The sequence below is a fragment of the Syngnathus typhle genome, linkage group LG4 (assembly GCF_033458585.1).
Source record: "Syngnathus typhle isolate RoL2023-S1 ecotype Sweden linkage group LG4, RoL_Styp_1.0, whole genome shotgun sequence".
NCBI classification, from domain to species: Eukaryota; Metazoa; Chordata; class Actinopteri; order Syngnathiformes; family Syngnathidae; genus Syngnathus; species Syngnathus typhle.
This window is the reverse complement of record NC_083741.1, coordinates 18,883,635-18,905,584: the sequence shown is the minus strand read 5'-3', so window position 1 is coordinate 18,905,584 and position 21,950 is coordinate 18,883,635. Positions and strand designations below refer to the sequence as shown.

At 43.4% G+C, this 21,950-nt stretch overlaps 5 protein-coding genes across 5 annotated transcripts; 1 reads left to right on the top strand and 4 right to left on the bottom strand.

The window, feature by feature from the left end:
• Nucleotides 1-29: 29 nt before the first annotated feature.
• LOC133152817 (UDP-glucuronosyltransferase 2A3-like) lies at nt 30-2,279 on the bottom strand. Its single transcript, XM_061276720.1, has 2 exons — nt 2,191-2,279; nt 30-2,049 (listed from the first exon to the last, which is right to left on the bottom strand). Exons 1-2 carry the CDS (start codon nt 2,193-2,195, stop codon nt 465-467), a joined length of 1,590 nt encoding a protein of 529 aa, XP_061132704.1. The 5' UTR covers nt 2,196-2,279; the 3' UTR covers nt 30-464.
• An 856-nt stretch (nt 2,280-3,135) lies between these two features.
• LOC133153155 (UDP-glucuronosyltransferase 2A2-like) lies at nt 3,136-5,455 on the bottom strand. The gene is made up of 2 exons (XM_061277240.1): nt 5,341-5,455; nt 3,136-5,268 (listed from the first exon to the last, which is right to left on the bottom strand). The coding sequence occupies exon 2, from the start codon at nt 5,012-5,014 to the stop codon at nt 3,431-3,433; it is 1,584 nt and encodes a 527-aa protein (XP_061133224.1). The 5' UTR covers nt 5,015-5,268; nt 5,341-5,455; the 3' UTR covers nt 3,136-3,430.
• Nucleotides 5,456-6,416: 961 nt separating this feature from the next.
• On the top strand, nt 6,417-10,959 carry chrna5 (cholinergic receptor, nicotinic, alpha 5). Its single transcript, XM_061276726.1, has 8 exons — nt 6,417-6,599; nt 6,673-6,797; nt 7,869-8,020; nt 8,102-8,146; nt 8,520-8,629; nt 8,997-9,174; nt 9,336-10,028; nt 10,281-10,959. The coding sequence occupies exons 1-8, from the start codon at nt 6,451-6,453 to the stop codon at nt 10,437-10,439; spliced, it is 1,611 nt and encodes a 536-aa protein (XP_061132710.1). The 5' UTR covers nt 6,417-6,450; the 3' UTR covers nt 10,440-10,959.
• chrna3 (cholinergic receptor, nicotinic, alpha 3) lies at nt 10,418-16,300 on the bottom strand. The gene is made up of 6 exons (XM_061276725.1): nt 16,206-16,300; nt 15,599-15,738; nt 15,136-15,180; nt 13,636-13,745; nt 12,407-13,550; nt 10,418-12,131 (listed from the first exon to the last, which is right to left on the bottom strand). Exons 1-6 carry the CDS (start codon nt 16,267-16,269, stop codon nt 12,003-12,005), a joined length of 1,632 nt encoding a protein of 543 aa, XP_061132709.1. The 5' UTR covers nt 16,270-16,300; the 3' UTR covers nt 10,418-12,002.
• A 1,440-nt stretch (nt 16,301-17,740) lies between these two features.
• Nucleotides 17,741-20,398, bottom strand: chrnb4 (cholinergic receptor, nicotinic, beta 4 (neuronal)). The gene is made up of 5 exons (XM_061276583.1): nt 20,246-20,398; nt 20,123-20,167; nt 19,869-19,978; nt 18,610-19,636; nt 17,741-18,397 (listed from the first exon to the last, which is right to left on the bottom strand). Exons 2-5 carry the CDS (start codon nt 20,147-20,149, stop codon nt 18,230-18,232), a joined length of 1,332 nt encoding a protein of 443 aa, XP_061132567.1. The 5' UTR covers nt 20,150-20,167; nt 20,246-20,398; the 3' UTR covers nt 17,741-18,229.
• Between the last annotated feature and the right edge of the window lie 1,552 nt (nt 20,399-21,950).

The following is a 21,950-nucleotide window of genomic DNA, read 5'->3' as shown; positions in this document are numbered from 1 at the left end:
AAAAAGACCTGCTTTATAATTGTAAAATGCCACGGGAAAAACGTATATTCTGTTCCAGTATTTAAATGTTTTTTTTAATATTGTCTTTTAATAAAATACATTATTTTTGTAATACACAACCATCAGGGATCTCCCATGTCTATTTGAGTTTTCCATTAAGGAAAACCACCTCCAGAAGCATCAAGGAGAAATCTCCGAAGAATATTACATTTGGATTCAAGGATTAGGATTTTTATAAACTCAAGAAAGGGACATTGGCAAAAACACAAGATGACCAACAAAAAGAGACGCAACAAGTCGGACGTCATCTTTCATCATACAACCCGCAAAGATAAGTTACATCAAGTTTATATGCATGAATCAACAGTGCAAGATTGTCCGACTTGACTTGTGACTTACTTGAGGTTACAAGTCACGATATTGTACATTGTGAAGTTCAGCTGTCAAGTAACTTGTACATAACTTTAGTCATGTTTACATTTTCTTTTCAGGCACAATTTGGAGCAAAGCCAGTAAGTGAATGTGCTAAGAGCACCGAGAATGAGCAGCACTACAGCAGACAAGAAGAGGAGCACGTCCACAGAATGGTAAACATACCAAGGCATCTGATACGACTCGGTCCTCAGGTGAGCTGCGCCCTTGTGCCTCATGACAAACTCAATCCAGAAGAGGGCGCTGTCGAGCGGTGGGATGGGCTGATCTTTGTGCAGCCTGGATAGCCTCTGCATGTTGTTCCTATAGGATGGATCTGACAGGACTTCTTGTATGCCCTGGTAGAATATATCATGATCCAGGGTGACTATATCCAGGACTTTCCCGGCTTTTCTCACCGTAATCCTGAGTAGATTATCTCGTTGATCGAAAATGAGCGGAAGCCCGAGGATTGGCACGCCGTGATAAATTGCTTCCTGGACGCCGTTTGTCCCACCATGAGCAACAAAGAGTTTCATCTTGGGATGTCCAAGAAGGTCGTTTTGTGGCATCCAGTCCACCAGGAGAGTGTTGTTGCCCAGAGTGGAGGGTTTAGCACCTTTATACCTCCAGATGACCTTCTGGGGGAGCTTGGCAAAAGCTGCCGCAATTCCGTCGGCTAAGTCGTTAGGAAGTTCTGCGATTAGAGTCCCCAGGGACATGATGATGAATCCGTGTTCCCCGGAACTCTGGACGAACTCTTCCAGGTGGTTGGGTAGAGGCTTGGCAGGCTTACACTGGAAGCCCCCCATGTAGATGACGTTGGGCATGGTGGGGCGTGGGAACTCAAAGACAAAGTCCACTCTCATGAGCCACAGGTCTGCTGCTTGGAACAGCGAACGGTAGTCTGTGTCGGGGCTTAAATATTTTTGAACCACGCCATCGTAATGCGATTCGATGTACTTTGAGTATTGATATTCGGCAAAGATAAATAACAAATTGTTTACTACTCTTTCAAAAAAACTCATCTTATCAGAAAATTCTGTCCCTGTAAGGGGCACGTACGAGAGAGGGGACGGTGCGATTGCGAAATGCCCCTCGCCGTGGGTGGTCCATCTCACGTTGAGAACCAGAGGCAGCTTCAGGTAGTGGGCGAGAATAACACCGCACGGCACTGCCGGGTCTGTCAGAACGAGGTCATATTTGGCACTTCGCAGTGACTCCACCATTGTTTTATTCTCGAAAATCCACATCAGCAATTTGCTTGTTTTCTCATGCATCCCTGAGGCTTTTTCACTTTGCTCCCTTTCCAGTTTTAAACGATTCCAGAGGGACTTGCCTTGTCGCTGGATGCGCAGCAACTGCTCCACAAACTCAATAATCAAATCTTTGCTGAAGCCCGACTCCACGTCAAGCGTGATGGCGGTGTAGTGCGGGGACTTTTCCTTGATGTACCAGCTGTCGTCCGTTCGCAACACGTCAACCTGGTGCCCTCTCGAGTGCAGTCCCTCAATAACCACTTTCATGTTCACCCAGTGGCTTCCATCCAATGGAAAAACAAGCACCTTGCCACCAAAAGCGGAAGTCACACATAGAGTGGAAAGCAAGAGGCAGACCCAAGACCAAAGCATCTTCACTCTACAATTTCGGATGACAAAAAAAGGCCGTAAGAAAGATTCTACATTGTTTTCATTCCTTTAGATTTTTGGACCGTTCCATTTTTCACACACATACATGCATCAATTGAAAATGCCGCTGATACAAAATAGTCAATATTACCTCATTTGACATCTAATGTACGTAGTTTCTGTCCAGAGATTCCCTTCTATGAAAGAGAACCCGTGTTCGTTCTTGCACTTCTAGCCCAGTCGGACTTTGACTTTATAGTTTCATGCTCCTAAACACTCGTGTGCTGATAAGGATATAGTTCAAAGGGGAAAGATTGCTAGTTCACATTTTACCTGTGGTAATGCAAGTGTCATTTCAGAAAATTGACATTACAGCGTAATTTATCACTCTATAATTGTATGTTTTCTCAGAAATAAACTAATTTTCAGACACAAAAAGGAAACGACGGCTATTTTAAGCCACTAGATGGCGCATTTCAGCAGCCTGATAGGCTACTCTCTGCTTACCCTGCTCATGGTTTCCTTCTCGGAGGATTCTCGGCAGGATTTCCTTTTACGCTACTTTAAAGCGAGCTCCCGTTGAGGGCACATTCGTGAATGATTGTATTGTTGCTTTGAGAGTTTGCTGGCGTGACAGATAGATAAATATAGATTGAACACAATGAAAAATGCAAACAAACGTTTTGCTTCCACATTGTGTTTCAATACCACGTTCTGCAAGTTAGTTTGTGAAGTCAAATTCCTCAGACCCAAATCAACCCTTATCAAGGAAACATGACTTCCTGTTAAGTTGAATGCAATTGAAACCTAAGATGTTGGTAACACAGATTAAGAGTGTTAAATGTGTCTGAAAACATTGAATACTTAAAAATGTGATGGATTTGATCAGTATGTCGATATTTTGGCTCGTATTCATTTTGTTTACATTGTTTCCTTAGGTATCATCCTGCTACAGATTCCGGCAGATTAGTGGTTAGAATGACAACAATGGAGTCAAAATCGAATACTACAGAAAGAACTAAGCAGACTGAATGCACAAAGCCTTTTGGAGTGACCATAGAATCTACAAAAATGCTAATAGTCATTCAAGACAACATTTCCGAAAAAGGTAAGATCATCTTTAATATATTGCACAAAACTTTGTTTACAACATGCTGTTTTTTGTTTAGTACTTTAATTAAACTGAGAGACTGTTTATGAAGCTTATTAAATGTTGCTTTTTTGCATCACAACATGTACTACAAATGTACTATCTGTACATCCTGGCCTATCGCTGCATCATCTTGAGAAGTTTACCACCTTGCTTTCTTTAGTGTCACCTTTGCAAGGAAGTAAGAGCGGGAAAAGTGAATCACAAATAAGTAATTCACCGTCCATATATTGTGATTTATCTACTCACGTTTGATTTTCCTCTTACATAATGCAGAGCACAAATATTTGATCATGATGAATAACATTAAAAGCAAAGCCAGCACAGCTCCAGACAGGAATAGATACACGTCGACATTGTAGTAGGTGTACCAGGGAAGTTTGAAGGACTCAGTCCTCAGGTGAGCTGCACCTTTGTGCCGCATGACAAACTCCATCCAGAAGAGGGCGTTGTCGAGCGGTGTGATGGGCTGATCTTTATGTAGCCTGGAGAGCCGCTGCATGTTATTCCTGTAGGACGGGTTAGCAAGAACTTCTTGGATGGCCTTCAGGAAGTTGTCATCTTTGTCCACCAATGCTAACGTGACCACCACGGCCGCCCCTCTCTCCGTGAGACGCAGCAGGTTGTCATGCTGGTCGAAAAACAAGGGTATGCCCACCACGGGAATTCCGTGGTAAATTGCCTCCTGGACGCCGTTCGTCCCTCCATGAGCCACAAAGAGTTTCATCTTGGGATGTCCAAGGAGGTCGTTCTGCGGTATCCAGTCCACCAGGAGAGTGTTGTTCCCCAGCGTGGATGGGGTAGCGCCTTTATACCTCCAAATGACTTTCTGAGGGAGCTTGGCGAAAGTCGCCGCGATGTAGTCGGCTAAATCCGCGGGGATTTCGTTCACGAATGTCCCCAGCGACATTAGGATGAATCCATGTTCTCCCGAACTCTGGACAAACTCTTCGAGGTGGTCAGGTAGAGGCTTGGCAGGTTTACACTGGAAGCCCCCCATGTAGATGACGTTTGGCATGGTGGGACGCGGGAACTCAAAGACAAAGTCCACTCTCATGAGCCAAAGGTCAGCAGAAAGAAGCAAATGGTGCATGTCGTTATCAGGTCCGAGATATTTGTCGCATACTTTCTGGTACGTGTTTTTAATGACCAGGTAATGTTGAGTAGAAGCGATCAGAAACACAAACACATTTTTGACTCTTTGAAGAAAGGTCATTTTGTTTGTATTACCAGTTCCCACGACGGGAATGTAAGATAACGGCGACGGGGCGATGGCGAGGTGGGCTTCGGTGGCGATCATCCAGCGGACGTTGTACACCAGAGGGAGGTTCAAATATCTGGCCACAATAGCCCCTCCGCCCCAGCAGGGGTCAGTGAGCATCAGGTCAAACTTGCTGTCATTCAGTCTCCTCATCAAATCCTGGTCGTCGAGAACCGCCGTTGTGAAATTGCTCACCATCACGTGAGCTTCCAAAAAATCTCCAAACAATCCCACAGTCATATGGAGGAACGTCATGAGAGGTATCGCGCCTCTTTCGTATTCGATGATTTCGTAAATCAAGCCGGTGATGAAGTTCTGGTCCAAGCTTCTTTCCACGGGGACGGTGATGGTGTTGTAGTGGGCGGCGCCGTCCTTAATGTACCACGTCTTGCTGGGCCGTACGACGGTCAGGTTGTGACCTTGCGCGTGCAACTCTTGCATGAGGATGTCCATGTTCACCCAGTGGCTGCCTTCAATTGGAAAAACCAAAATGTTGCCACCCTGACAGGATCCGGGAAGCAAGATGAAGAGCAGCAAGGCGCTGCGGTAACATGTCAGCTTCATCTGGAATCAAACGCCAAAACAACTTGTGACAGCGTGAAAGTGATTTTCAATGGTTGTCCGTCTTTTTACGTGCCCCCGCAGCTGACTGTCAACAAGTTCAGGATGTAGTCCGCTTGTTGCCCAAAGTCAGCTGGGATTCGGTTCCAACAATCCCTCGACCACTGACAAGGCAAGAGCGGCAGCAAAAACTTGGCTGATCAGTTTAAAGTGCTTTTTCACTTTCGATCCGAGAGACTTCGAAACTTTTCTGGACACTGAAACGAACCAAATTTGATGGCATTAAACACATGTCATGTTGCATACTTAAGGTGCAGTTCTGTTTTTACCTTTAAATCGACTCGGCGTGTTGTTTAGGCTTCGGGGTCCGCTTCCACCCCTCGGATTGCGTGCGACGTTCACGAGCGTTGCGGCACAATAGGAAAGGACAGTTTTCGTTCAACTGCGTGGGCGAAGATCGGAGGAGAGGCAGTCAGTAAAACGCGCGTGTGTTGGTTTATAGTATAAACTTTATACTTAATTAATCATTTACATTTTCTCTATGCGATTACGAAGTGGCACCTCCTGCTTCCCACCTCATCTATTTGCACTTCTATCGCATTTCAGTTCGTCTTTTGCCTATTTTCCGATGGTACTTAAACTCAGCATTATTTTTACAGGAATATGTCTCCGCTTCATCAATATGTTCTAATCAGTTTTTATTTTTGGCTCTTTTCCGTTGAGAATGTTTCCTATTCATGATGCTGAAATATCAGTCCCCGCACTACTTGAGATTCACAACAAACATTACATAAGTGTAATAATAAGGGATGTGGCTATTTGATGAGCCGCTTGCAGGTTATGTCATAAAAAGGACCTTTGCATATTGGGAGCGAGAATGATAAAATAGCCCCAATGAATAACTACAAATTAATTCATGTGTCTTATTCTAAAGTTCAAAGTCTTTTGATATGAGCACCATGTTAGCGCATGAGCATAAACATAGCATTTACTCGACACAATTATGATGTTTCAATTTGCTTTAATTAATACACAAAATTGTTGCATTGCAAAGGGCTTAGAAAACCTTCTAAATGGCAAACAAACAAAAGTGAATATCTTGGATAATACATTTTTTGGGAGCCTTTTTCTGGTTGACACTATGATGATTATTTGACAATTCATGTCCCACATTCTGGCATAATCTGCTGTTTGGAAAGCCATTTGAAGATGTATTTAATTCTGCACAAAGCATATTTATTAAATAAACTCAGTATAGAATAATGTTTGTGAATGCTCTTCTGTATTTCCACAATTTTTTATTTATGTTTGGAAATATGCCCACAGTCTAAATTTGGGGGGGGAGGCTTCTAATCCTCTTTGTTCAATTGTGTTTCCACAGGGAGAAACGTGATCGGACTGCGGCTGAATATGAGGTGACCTCAAGAACTGCAAGGAAGATGAGGGGGACTGTATATGTTGTTGAGGGGGTGGTGCTTTCTCGAGGCAGGAGGGGAGGCGGGAAGAGGAGAGAGGCTGTGAGCATCGCTTCTCTATTCACTGACGCCACTCAGGGACAGGTATGCATGAACTCTGCTTTTCTCCTACCATGACGCTTTGTTTGTGCTCTTGTTGTATTTTTATGAAGCCAATGATACCTTTTAACGCAGTTTCTGTCTAACGCGCCAACGATGCCTGAGCGTCTCTGAGACGATGCTAAGAGCGGAGGGGGCGGCCGCCTCCTCTCTCGCTTTGCTGCTGCTGCTGTTGCCGCTGCTGCACTGTTGCCACCTGTGCCACTCGCTGCGTAAGTTGCCCGCCGACGCTGTTTACATGTCAATAAATGGATTCCACATGACTGAGCGGTATCAGAGAGAAGCCGCTGATATTGCGAAAGATCCACACTACTCACGTTAGGGACAGAGCCCTGCCGCGATGATGAAAAAACGGCAAATAATACACACCCTTGCAGTAAAATGTTTAGAATTGCTTGCGTTCATCGTAAATACACCACAAATTATGATCCCGAACTCCTTAAATGGCTTTCAAAGGATTCTTTTTTTTTAAAAATACAATGTACACGTGACAAAGATTCCCAACTAACAAAGCTGGCTAAACTTTGCTCTTCCTCGACATATAGTACAAAATGTGTCGCTTCGCCTTATAAACAACCAATTGGTCACATCCACATTCACATTTATGGACAATTTGAGGCTTGGATGCATGTATCCAAAACTGTGAACCTAACCAGCACATCACTTTGCTACCATGAAAAAAATCAATAAGATTGAATAGTTTAGTTGCTTCCACTTTTCGCCTTACATACAAGACACCGACTTGCTCCATTTGCACACACATAAAACATTTGATTGGCTGAATGCAGGAGAAATGTTCCGATGCATGTGATTGGTCCATTTAAGTGTTATGAAATGTCATGAAGATCAATGTTTTTTATAATAAAGGGGATAGTAGCAGTATGTCGCCATTAATTGGTTTGCTGAGGGAGCCGCAAATCCTCGCAGCTACGCCATTATCGATTTGAGAGTCTCAGCCAAGCGGACCGACCCTTAAAAGAAGGGCGGCTGGAAAAGATGATGAATGGGCAGATAACAGTCTCATTAATTAGGGAATTGCTTGTCTGCATCGACATGAGGAGTGATTGAATACAAGATCCACTGCCCGTAAATCGGGCCCCAAAGGCAAACGGCGTCATTCCGAGTAGGATTGATAGCATTAATGTGTTTTAATACACTCGGCAGGGGCAGCACGCATCCTCCAAGGCCACATGAATCACATTTCATTTCAAAAGAAGAGAAGTTCCGAGTCAGATAGACGTTTCTAGAGTGATGAGAAGTTCTATGGTTCTTATCACTCTCAGGGGTTCCTAACCTTTCCTCCTATGCAAAAGCTGAAGACAAGCTCTTCAAGTACCTCTTTGGGAACTACCAGAAATGGGTCCGCCCGGTGGAATATCTAAACCAGACCATTTACGTCAAGTTTGGACTGGCCATCTCCCAGCTCGTCGATGTGGTGCGGTTCAACACGACTTTCTTTTTAAATTGAGTAACAATAGGAATACAATAAAGCCTCTGCTGTGTTTTCACCAATCAGGATGAGAAGAACCAACTAATGACCACCAATGTGTGGATGAAACAGGCAAGTTGAGCAATCCCCATCCATGAAAAATGTTTGTGACCGACCAAGCATTCCATCTTGATGACCGGTGGCATCTCCCTGACAGTTCCCATCAGGATGATTCCTCTTGGCACTTTGCCAGCTTCTGCCCTCACTGCCTTCCTCCTCATCTCCACTCCACTGTTGTCAGCTTCATTCATGGTCTTCTGTGTCTCACAATTGAACAATCCCCACAAATGCCTCCTTCGCTGTGATGAAATGTTTTGTATATCATCGTATTTTTTTAAAATGTTTTTTTTTATAACCTGTGTCTCGTTTACCGTCAACGGATTGATGCTTTTAATGCAATTTTATCATCCAAGTTAAAGTCAACTTGGGGTTGCTTGTCATGCAGGAGTGGACTGACATGAAGTTAAGATGGGACCCCGACGACTACCAGGGCATCACCACTATACGAGTGCCCTCTGACAGGCTCTGGCTCCCAGACGTCGTGCTTTATGATAAGTATGTAACGTGATAGATCGAAACTACATAATACATGCAGGATGTATCCAGAACGTATTTGCTGCACTTGTCAGTCTGTATCGACGGAATCAATCATTTTCCGTCAAAATCCTCAGCAAAATAAAATTTTTAGCTCCCCTGCCAAATCTATTTTTTTCTTTTTTGATTGAAGATAATTCAGGTCAGAAATGTCCGCGATGCCCGGACTATTTAACTGTAATCTGTTTTGGAATAATAAAACGTGGTTTTAACAGCTTCCACTCTGAGCCTCATAAATGATGTGTGAATGTGAGCGCGCGGAAACAATGGCTCCAAATGGGATCGTTATGTTTTGTTAGATCTTACTTCATGTCGCTTTCCCTGACAGTTCAGACGGTCGTTTCGAGGGCACGGTCACCAAGGCAGTAGTCAAATACGATGGGACCATATTGTGGACACCGCCTGCCAACTACAAATCTGCCTGCACCATCGACGTCACCTTCTTCCCATTTGACCTGCAGAACTGCTCCATGAAATTTGGCTCGTGGACTTACGATGGCTCCCAGGTAGACAAATCCAGAAAAAAGACAAAAAAAATGCAAGTAATATACAGGCCTAAAATCTCTGATTCCCCCCCAAAAACTGTCCTAAAGATTATTTATTTTTAATAGGTGCTATCCGGCATATACAGTAATTGTGTGAAGTCGGTGTGATTTTTCTTTGGCAGGTCGACATCATTCTGGAGGACTTCCACGTAGACAGGCAGGACTATTTTGACAACGGCGAGTGGGAAATTGTGACGGCCACAGGCAGCCGCGGTCTAAGAGTGGACGCCGGCGTCTCCTATCCCACCATCACGTACTTCTTCATCATCCGCCGGCTGCCACTCTTCTACACGCTCTTCCTCATCATCCCCTGCATCGGCCTATCTTTCCTCACAATCCTCGTCTTCTACCTGCCGTCCAACTGCGGCGAAAAGATCTCCCTCTGCACCTCGGTGCTGGTGTCTCTTACCGTCTTCCTTCTGGTCATCGAGGAGATCATCCCCTCCTCGTCCAAGGCCATCCCTCTCATCGGCGAGTATCTGGTCTTCACCATGATCTTCGTCACGCTCTCCATTGTTATCACCGTCTTCGCCATTAACGTGCACCATCGCTCGTCATCCACGCATCACGGCATGGCGCCGTGGGTGCGCAGGGTCTTCCTGCATCGGCTCCCCAAGCTGCTGTGCATGCGCAGCCACGTGGACCGCTACGGCACGGCGGGAGCAGCACCGACGGGACGGGTGCCGGGATTGGGGATGATGAAGGACTATCCCGCTGAGCACGGCCTCTCCCACACCAGACTCAACATCCAAGCTGCGCTGGATTCCATCCGCTACATAACCATGCATGTGGTCAAAGAAAATGAGGTCAGAGAGGTGAGTCTGTTATTTGCATAGTGAAAGATTGCAATCATCCAAGATGGCCACCCCAATCAAACATTTTGCTTATCAAAGTCAAACAAGCACTCATGCAAACGAGGAATGTGGTGTCCTCACTACCTCACCCATGCTCTTTATTTTTTTTTCCCCTGTGCAAACAACTTGTAACACAGCAACGTCAAACCACACTTCAGTTTTGCCTGGCAACATGTTGCATAACTGTCTTTTATGTGTTTTTTTTTTCTCTAGGTGGTACAGGACTGGAAATTTGTTGCCCAGGTTCTGGATCGAATCTTTCTCTGGGCATTCCTGCTGGTGTCCGTCCTGGGCTCAGCTCTCCTCTTCATCCCGGTTATCTACAAATGGGCCAGCATTATCGTTCCCAAACATATTGGAGGTGTCCTCTGAAGGTTGAGGAACATGAAGGTGAGGCACATCTAGATTTGATTATGTTTTGCAACACATTTCTGGACTACTAACTACTACTGTATATTTTTAAAATACGTGATGTGGAAATCAAAAAACATGTAATTACCGGGGGAGCCGCCAGAGGGTCAGAGAATTTGATGGCCACTCCACAGCCACTAGCCACAATGGCTGCGTCAATTATGCTTTTCATACCAAATGCCAATTTCAAACCAGCTGGTTTGTTTACAATACATTTAAACTTTATAACTTTATTTATTTGTTACACATTAAAACAAATTGCTGTGGAACTCAAAGTGTTAACTGCAGTGTTATTTTCTGCACATGAAATCATTTGTAATATTAAATATAAAACAAGAAACCAAAGTACCGTAATTTTCGGACTATAAGTCGTGTTTTTTTTCATAGTTTGGGGGGGGGCGACTTATACTCAGGAGCGACTTATATACATATCTATGTTGTTTTTTTTCACTTTTTTGGGCATTTTATGGCTGGTGCGACTTATACTCCAGTGCGTAGTCATTTCCTTATGTCTTTCTGGAAAATGTGTTGATTTCACATAATTGACAATTACACTTTAGATTGGGGTGGCCATCCTGGATTTATCTGTAATGGGAAATTTTGCTACGTTTGCATGATGCATTCCAGAAGAGAGACAAAAAGTGCATGTATCCACTTAGTAATTCACACTTGAAGGTTACAGTAGTATAGCTAGTTATGTTAAGAATGTGATTCTTGTAAATAAAAGTGAAACATGTCGCACACTTGACTGAGCTCCTGTTGTTTACTTCTTCAGGGTAAAGATGGCCGTGCATGGAAACTCACATTTCTTTCTAGCACCCTATGTGTTGTGAGCGACAAACCTCATGCAGATTTGTTTCCATGCCCCACAAGCCCAACTTCATGAGAGACCTCCAGTGTAAACCTGCCCAAGCCTCTATATGACCACCTGGAAGAGTTTGTCCTGAGTTCTGGAGGACACAGAGTCATCCTCATGTCGCTCTAGGGACGTTTGTGAACAATCAGCCCATTCTGTCATTTGACAGCTGCCTCTTCTGGATAGAGTTTGCCACGAAGCAAAAGGGTACAGCTCACCTGAGGACCGAGTCGTACCAGCTGCCCTGGTATGTTTACTACAATTTGGACATCTCCTTTTTGCTCCCTGTACAATTTTTTTAAAGGGGAGCAAGCCAAATAATGTGCAAAATAAGATCGGACATTTAAAAAAAAAAACTGTATTTACTGGGGATTTTATGGCGATATATAAAGGCATAAGAGTTTGCACAAAATGCCACAATAAAATCTTTCAGCGCTGCAGGCAATTTGTTGCAGTACCTCAATTAAACATATGATGTCGCTCTTTGATCATAATGTGTTCAGGTTGCCACCCATTTCTTGTTTCATGCTCTGAAGACCAATTTCAAGGCCATACGGTTTTCATCTGACGTCGGTACGTTTGTGTTCTGTCTTTTAAAATATCCTAAAAAGGCTGTGCATTTTGATAGTCTGAATTCTTAAAAAAAATGATAATAGCATAATATGTATTCATATGTCATCCCCGAGTAGAAGAGGCTGGAGGAAAAGCCCGGCGGTCCCCAAGATGCACACCAGGACAAAAACCCACAGGAAGATGCGGTCGATCACCATGGCGACGTATTTCCAATCATCCTGAACCTATGATATGTGCGACAATAAACAAGTAGGTGTTTGGTATACTTGAAATGACAGCTATTCATATTTTCACAATCGCAAATCTTGTCTAGCAGCGTATCAAGGCTGACCTGTGAGAGGCAACACAGTGAAAAGCATCTCTATAGTGAAGGAAATAAAATAGATAGTAATGAAAGAAGCTAAGCTAACTGTTAGCTCAGGTAAGAACATCTTGAGTTTAATGGTTTGTGTAATGAACCAAGAGAGGGAAAATGCTCAAAACGTGTTTGCGATCTCACCTCCTTGGCCTCATTCTGCATTTTCATGTTCTCTGCGATATACTTGACGCTCTCAATAGCCTCCCTGATCTCGGGGGAGAACGGCAGAAGGGTCAATACTCCCGCATCCAAAGACTCCGAGCTGGAGCCTCCGCTAAGGACCCCTAGGCAGCTCAAGCCGCTGCCTCCTCCAGAGTCTGTTGGCAGCTTCCCGGACCTCTGGTGCCAGCAGCGTTCCTCGCAGCACAACGAGCCCGACCCGGCGCTTTTGGCTAGCTCGTTTGCGTTCAAGTTGTGGAGATCGGAAAGCTCCGTGTCATTCGGGGGCTTCTGCCGGTTAATCAAGCTGGACACCACGCCGGAGGGCAGAACCTGTGTTTTGTGTTGGGACCCCGAGTTGTGAGCGCCGCACGGTCTGGGGCGGATCATCTGGACGCTCTTGTTCGTCTTCTCCGGGTCTCTCTCCGGTCGGGTCATGAACATGACTTTGGGAAGCAGGCCCAGGAAGACGCCCCGCACCCACCGCGGCATGGTGTGCGTTTTGGGCGTGCGGTAGTGGACGTTCAGCACGAAGACGGTGATGACGATGGAAAGGGTGACGAAAATCATGGTAAAAAGGAGATACTCGCCGATCAGCGGAATGACCAGCGATGTGGAGGGGATGGTCTCGGTGATGACCAGGAGGAAGACGGTGAGGGAGAGCAGCACAGAGATGCAAAGTGTAACCTTCTCGCCGCAGTCGGACGGCAGGTAGAAGACGAGCACGGTGAGGAAGGAGATGAGCAGGCATGGGATGATCATGTTGACGGTGTAGAAGAGCGGCAGACGGCGGATGTAAAGCGAGTAGGTGATGTCCGTGTAGATCTCCTCGCAGCAGTTGTACTTGATGTCGTGCTTGTAGCCGGGGGCGTCGATGATCATCCACTCGCCGCTCTCCCAGAAGTCCTTGAGGTTGATGGTGGAGCCGATCAGCACCAGGTCGATCTTGGCCTTGTCGTAAGTCCACGAGCCAAACTTCATGGTGCAGTTCTGGTAGTCGAAGGGGAAGTAGGTGACGTCGATCTTGCACGAGCTCTTGAAGATAGCGGGAGGGATCCATGTGACCTCGCCGTTGTACCGGAGCAGAGCTTTCGTCTTGTCATCCACCTGGAAGTCACCGACTGCACTGTGGGGAGAAATGGACGACGAAGGGGTTCTCCGAGGTGAGTTTATTTATTTATTTTGCTTAAGATAAAAACCAAAAGACTCACTTATTGTAGAGCACGATATCAGGCTTCCATATCCGGTTGGACGGCACACGTATGAACTCGACACCACCGAAATCTCTTGGATTCCATTTGAGTTTGTAGTCATTCCAGATCTAAAACATTACCAGTAAAATATTTAAGTTTAAAAAAAAGAAAAAAACGGAACAATATCTGAACACAAATAATACGAGGACTCTTCTGTCGCGAAACTCATTTTTATGTAAATTTACCTACCGAGCAGGTGACAAATTAAAACCATTTGGTGGCTCAGTGGTCGATAGAAACATAAAGATTTTAGTGCCTGGCGCAAGATAAAAGTTAATACAAAAAGAGCACATAAATTGCACCATATAACCCAAGATGAAACATAACATCATTCACACGCCTCCTCCCACTCCCTAGAGAAACAATAAAAAGAAGAGACAAGTTATTCAGTTAGCGCTGAAACTAAAATGTGCTTAACGGGCCTTTTTGCTGTTGGCAGTCCTTGCAAGAGTCTTAAAGGCACAATAGAGAGGCAAACAGCGGGTGCTCTAAAACTTGCACTTGATTAAATGTTGGGGGGGGGGGGATCTTGTCACCTCCCTATTAGTATGAATGAAAGTATCTGCACAAAAACAAAGGAGTAAAATATGTCATGTTTAGACCCGAGGCACTATATGGGACTCTTCATTAGGTATGAGAGCAGGATCAAAAAGCTTTATAAAATAATGCAAATGCAAATATGAACAATGATAGGAAACTGGAAATTAACTATAATTTATAGCACAAAAATCTGAATTAATCAATTGCTCACTGAACTAAAGTCTTAAGCGACTTCAGAAACGTATTTTTCCAAATTTGTGGTCCAGTTCTGAATCGTTTGACTTGCTGTTTTTTTTTGTTTTTTTTGTCCAGCTTTCTTGTGATATGTCAGATACCGTATTTTCTGGCCTATAAGGCGCACCGGCCTATAAGGCGCACCTTCAATGAATGGCCCATTTTAAAACTTAATCCTTATATAAGGCGCACCGGACTATAAGGCGCACCATTAATGCATCATGTCAGATTTTTAATCCAAATCAAATCATTCTCCATTTTATCTTTTTTATTTCAACTTCAGACGGAACAAATTACTTTATAATCATAAAATAATGATCCATAGTCTTTTTGATTCATGATTCATAGTCTTCAGCGGGCCACTTATGATTGATTTCATGACACAATGCTTTGGGCCAGTTTAAATTTAGGAATTTGGTCCATATATAAGGGCGGAAAATACGGTAATTAACAAAGACACTGATGCACTTAAACAATCACTCTTCATTTAAAATCCAATGCATCCATTTCCTCTGTGTATCTGGGCCCAAGTTGCGATGCCTATCAGGTTTTAAGAACCTGGACTACAAGGCATTTCCCCCTCATCTCCATAAATACTTCAAGATTGTTTTCGTCATGCCCCATGACAGAGGAAAGGCTCCATACTGGGCACCCTTTGTGACCCAATTGTGACAGTGAACTTACGTGTCTTAGCCAGAGGTTTGTCTCCATGATCTGGTTGACTTCATCCTGAGAAGGGAGCAGCAGAAAGGATTTTAGAACAAGACATGCTGGAATATTTTAGCAGCAAAAACAGAGACAATGTTGTCTCGACATAGTTTGACTTTCCATGGCAGGCAGTTTACGGGTACAGAGAATTTCTTTAGCTTCATAGCATAATTGCCCAAGTCATTTTTGAATGTCCAGGAAAAAAGACATTAATTCAACAAACAAGAGTCCAGTTGCTTGCCTCGTTGCACTCTTCACTCATCTCTTTTATTGATATTGACAGTAAATTCAAAATCGAGCAATTAGGTTAGTAGATTAACAATTTGTAGCGTCCCATTTACAACGGTGCCCTTCCAGTCAACTGCCGCCACTCTCTGATCAATATGAATTTCAGCCAAACCCAAAATTGTCAAGCTGCCAACTTGCAATTCCTTCTCACCACTTTGACCAGCTGCGACATAGAGACCTCAAACTGCACAATGACTGGCTCAGACACGTTCTCCACCGGTCGAATAAACTGGTTGTACTTGGAGAAGATGACGGAGAAGAGCTTGTGTTCGCCCTCTGAACATGCTCCTCCTGAGGTCACAGGACAGATGGATGGCCACAGACAGACAGAGATATAAAACGTATCAAATAAAAAGACACAAACTATATTGAAAAAAAAATATATATATATATATATATATATATATATATATATATGCCATCAGAATCAGCATCAATCATAATCATTATTCAAATAAAAAGTTATTTGACAATTTTGTAAAATAAAGAAATGCAATTTCAGAATGCTAATTTAGGTTCTAAAAAGCATTTGTAAAGACGAAAAATGTAAAAAGCATACAATTTTGTAGTGGGTGTGCAAAACAGACAAACAAAACTACTTTAATAATAATGTAATTTATATAATCATTTATTTTTGTTTTACGCTTTTTCTGGGGGGTCACAAAAATTGTAATAACCATTATAGTTGCCTATGTTGCAGGCTTAAAACAAACTAAACTGTGTTTCCAGTAAATCACTCACGGAGCATTCTGACTTACCCTGAAGATGCAACCAAAAGACAGAACAGGTGGATGCAAAAAAGAGGCAAAAATTGCCTTTCATTTTCCTGGCTGCTGGACGAAGGCTGCGCTGGATCCAGGCTCGGAGAAAGTCAAGAGGAAGAGTGAAAGGATGCAGAGAAGGAAGGAGAGGGAGGGAGGGAAGGCTGAGCCAGCCTCTGACAGAAGCTTGATTGCTACGGCAACCTATGAGAAGCTGATGTGACACAAAGCCATAGGTTCCTGTTATAACCTGTCCTCTATTTCTCAGGGTAAGTATGACTTTTAAAGTGTATGACTTTACATTAATTTTCTTAAAATCCAGTTGAAGGTATTGAGCACTTCAGTTGCAGGCCTTATTATAACCACAGCAAAAATATGGTAAAATCTTAAAATATGAGATTTTATTTATTATTATTATTTGGATTAATAGTAACAGTTGTAAGAATGCAGAAGACATATAAGATCACACCCATTTAAAAAGTTCACTTATCAACTAAATAGCAAACAACATAAGTGGCGATTAAAACAGATAAGGACAACGTGAGTAAAGTTTCTCGGTCAGTTATGTGAGGATTCGTTTTAGAAATATGCCTGTCATTGTGCTTCTCAGCATCTTTTTCCCCCCAAATAAACGCTCCCCTTTTCCTCCTGCCAGAATGATTTTCCATGATGTCCTTCAGTGAGACGAACGAGCTCTCCGTTCGATAAATTTAGAGGCCTTCGCCGACATGAAATGAGGAGGCGCCATATGGGAACTCCAGCGCTGACACCGGACCCGTGAGAAAATATTGCTCCATCATAAAAATGCTTTGTGAGGTTTGTTTTGGCGTCGTCTATGTGGTGGCTAATTGTGGACATCCTATCCATCACACGGACGATATTTACAACAACAACAACAAACAGATTGAAAAGTCACGGTCTAGTAAAGCGTATAATAAAATGTATCTCACCCTAGTAGCTAATGCACAGCCAATATTAACGAGGCATCCCTTCCGATGGATACCCGTGATCTGCAGTTATTTTTAAAAACAAAACAAAAAAGTCATTAAAGTCCATTTGGACAAAAAAAGAAGGTGGGGTTAGTTAATTGCAATCTCGTGATGAAGCTTTGGCAAAATGGGCGACAGTCTGCAGAATCCCTTAATGAGCACACTCAGCACCATTTAATGAGCGGTGAATGTAGTGTGTGTGTGTGTGTGTGTGTTCGTTCTATTTGAAGTACCGGACGAGTGTAGTGATAGTGTTGAAATGAAATTCTGATCTGCGATAAATCAATTCTATCGATTAATTTTTTTGAAGCTATACCGTAGTTGAGTCTGATATAGAAAGATTGTCTCCTTCTGAGAGGAAAAGGGAGGTGTGTATTTGTTTTTTTGTTTGAGTCAATAGCACATTTATTGAGATACTGATGATACATATATTGTAAAGCCAAAGTGTATATAAAAGGAACATTTATTATTAGGGGTAGGCCTTTATTTATAATAATATTGAATTACAATATAATTAAATAATAAATTACTGTAAATCTTTTTTAGTTAACAAGTGTGTGTAAAAATGAGAATATGAGTCCGCTTGCTTCGCATAACTTCCAATGTACTTTATACAACGGTGCCTTGATTTATGAGTGACCCGACTGATTTCTTTGCTCTGAGTAAAAATTCTAGATACAACCGCTAAATGGTGACTACAAACTCAACTTAAATCACTTCACAACAAGAAGCAGTTTGGCAGATTGTGGGGCTGGAACCAATTAATGGCAATTCCATTCATTTAAATGGAGGAAAATGATTTGGCCTACGGATGTTTTCCTTAACAATTGTGGTCACAGAATGAAATAAACCTCGGAACTCAAGGCACCAGTTTGGTGTTCTTCTTTTAACAAACACTCATTCAGGCAGTTTCTTCGTCACAAAAAAAGACAAAGAAAAAGACGATCACTCGAGTTTAATCCTTAATCCGTGTTGTCCGGCAGATTAGCGACGACTTCTTCCCGAACAAAGATGGTGAAAAACCCACACTGATCAAATGCGAGGCATCTCAGAAGTGGGCTGCTGATGTTGGTGAGACACCTGACTCTGAAAGACGGGCTGGAGGAACAAGCCCAGCGTGCCCACCACGCACACAATCACGAAGATCCACAGGAACATGCGATCCACCACCATGGCCACGTACTTCCAGTCTTCGACCACCTGCAAGCACAAATAGGAATGCATCTAAGGGGTGAGTGGTTAATGTCTAAATTGCCTGTTGGATTTCAAACTGGTTACCCCACTATTGTCCCTTCCGCCCCAATTCCCGCCCATACTTAGTTGATTTTCCAAGTTCCTCACAGGATCCCTCTAACTGTGGTATTGATTTGTCAGGAACGACTCAGGTCGGATATTTCATGCATGATACGTACACTTTGATCGTCATCTTCCGCCATCATGTGGTCCGCTACAAAACGCACCCCATTCATTGCCTCTTGGACGTCTGTAGCCAAGTTTGAATTGCTTCTAAGATGGCGGTCCGAAGCACCAGGAATGCATTCCGTAGACCGCAACTCGCCTTTATTGGGGTGCCTAAGGCCCAGAGTGGGGGCACTTTTATGTCCTGGTGTTGAGAAGGTGGAGTCTGAAGGCAGGAAGGCCGAGGTCGTCTGCGGAAAACCAGTTTTGGATGTGACGGGGCAACCCAAGCCCAGAACTGTCCTCCCCGATCTCTGTTTTCGCAGCCTATGAAGGGCAGCGTTATTGTGAGGGCGTCTCATGAACAGCAAGCTCGGCAGTTTGACCAGAAAGATGAGCTTGACCCAGGGGGGCATGGTGTGGGTGCTGGGGGAACGGTGGTGGACGTTGAGCACGCATACGCTGGTGATGATGGAGAAGGTCACCAGCACCATGGTGAACATCAGGTACTTGCCGATCAGCGGCACATCAAGAGATGTCGGGGGGACGATCTTGGAGATCAGGAGCAGGAAGACGGTGAGGGCTAACAAGACGGAAATGCACAGGGTCATCTTCTCGCCGCAGTCTGAGGGAAGGTAGAAGACCAGGATGGCTAGAGAGGTAATCAGCACACACGGAATGATCAGGTTGATTGTGTAGAAAAGTGGCTTCCTCTTGATGATGAAGTCATACGTGACGTCCACGTAGGTGGCATCCAGCGGGTTGACCGTCCGCCGGCCTGGCAGCGCCAGGATGTCCCACTCGCCGCTGGGCGTGAAGTCATCCATGCTGGCCACCTCCGTTTTCAACATCAGGTCGATCTCGGTGTGGTCGTAGGTCCATGAGCGGAATTTAAGGGTGCAGTTTTGCTGGTCGAAGGGGAAATGCTTGACCTCGATCTTGCAGGCGCTCTTGTAGATGGCGGGCGGGAGCCAGTTAATGCTGCCGTTGGAGAGCACAATGACGTTGGTGAAGACTGTCACCTCGTACGTCCCGTCGGCACTACGGGAAGACAAAGACATTAGCACCTTGATAAGGAACTGTCTGAACAATGAATCTCCAAGGGATATTGTGCATTGACTCAATCCCAGTACCACCCCTTAGATCTCGTCCTGTCCTTTCCTCCTAGAAATTTACCTTAACAAGAACCAAGATGTTTCTCAATTGTCTGTAAACTGGTATGAGATAAATTGTGAAAATAATGGATACCATGGTTCGTGGAATTGCTACTAACTTGTTATAGAGGACAATATCAGGCAGCCAGACGTGTCTGGAGGGAATGCGCAGCTTGTCGATTCCTTCGTACTTGGCGGGGTCCCACGATAACCTGTAGTCTACCCAGTGCTGAATGCAAAAAGAAGAGTAAGTCGGACTTTCCGATTGCCATCCATCTTTATCGGTAAATAATATTATCGTGTCGAAGCTGTAGGCTCCGTTTGAAATGCTAACAATGGATACGGATTAATCTGAGTTCAAGTTCATATTTACCTGAGTAAGCCAAACATTGGTGGTCATGATCTGCTCCCTTTCATTCTAGAATTGACAACAGAGAATTATAAATGAAGTCACAAACGGTTTCTACGTTTATACACGGCTTGAATTAATACGTACTACGCTGATGAGCTGCGCCAGAGACACCTGCAGCTTCACGGTTACCCTCTCGGTCCGGTTGACCGCGGGGCGGATGAGCGGATTGTAGCGGTGCTCGCCTAGCAGCCAGTTAATGAGGCGCTCCTCTGAGTCGGCAGCGCCACAGCCTAGACCGACAATTTGCTTTCATGACTAACAGTACACACGTACTCCAAAAAATAGCACATCGTTAGAGTACAAAAAAAGTTAGTGTTTGTCATATGATTTATTTTCTATTTATGAAAAATAATTGTTTTTCACACAAATAATTATTGCAATCACTATATATCAAGTTACATAGTTTAGTTAAACCTGTAATAAGCCCGGCTAAATTAAGCTCCGCCCCCACATACATAGTCTCTCAGTTGAGATGTATCACTTGAGCAAAATTCCTTGAGATCAATAATTATACTACATTCTAATTTTGACACCGCTTTTGTGGCATCTTAGAATGTTTCAGAAAGAAAAAACAACAACTTTTTTTTCTGTGAAAAGCAACAAATGGAGAATTTGAGAACAGAACCATAAATATGTGGTGGGTTATTGTATTAGCAAAAGAAAATGAAGTATGTTTACTTTTCATCCATGTAAATATTATGCAAAAAAAATAAAAATAAAATAGTTGAGTGTTTGTGTTGCGTCCGAAGGTGCTTCATAAATGAAGCCCCTTTCTCATCAGTTAACTCAATAACAAACTCTATAATTGGAGAGTCCTGTTCATGTTGAATTGGTACCATGGAAAACTTGAAAGTCATCAACTGTGACCTTTTAGAGAGAAAATATGACTTGACGCATCAATGATCACAATGTTGTTTTGCTTCCAAACTTTGTAATGGCTTTGATGTTGTTGTTGTTGTTGTTGTTGAGAACACACTGTAAGTCATTAGCAAGCCAAACACCTCCTGTCTAAAGTCGCCATACATGCTAGCCCATCTGAGCCTTCTGTGTTCTGGCTGGGATGCCCACCATGACTCGTACCCCTGCTGCTTCAGTTAGCAGATGGCATGTTGTCAAAACCTCAGGGGATCACAATCAAACACGACAACAGGCAAAACCCAAGTGAACTTGCTATTTCACCCGCTGTGTGCTTGGTTGGTGTGTTTTTATTCATGTGCACTGAATAAAATGGAGCTTATGAAATGTATGGCGACTGTCAAATTTTTACTTGAGATTCTTTGAGTTGCTTAGTTTTAATTCATGGATAAGGCCCAAAGTAAAGTTAATAATTATTAAAAAAAAAAAAATGTTATTCGACAAGTGCCCCTCCCATTGTTAAATTGAGAGGGATTGGGAGAGCACATTGTTGACTGGACACCACACAAAATTGTAATATTACATGTCATTTGCGTAATTACCAAGCTATGTTAATAGAATTAAAATCCACCCCAATAAACCTGCAAAGAATACATCATTTAAATAATGACTTCTACTTTGCTGTATTTGAGAAAAAATCCCCCGTTTTATTTAAGTCTAAACAATATTCATGTTCTACAAATAACATCTTATATTGTTCATCTATTATGCCAGCTACATTTTGGTGTCTTTAAATTTTTTTTCATCATAAAATACATGTGCCCTGATCAATAAAGGTCGTAACACAGCATCAGAACACACTTAAGGTCCACATTTGCATGAACCATATTGTGCAAAAGTCTTGGGACACAGTACGACAGAAAATAACTGAACC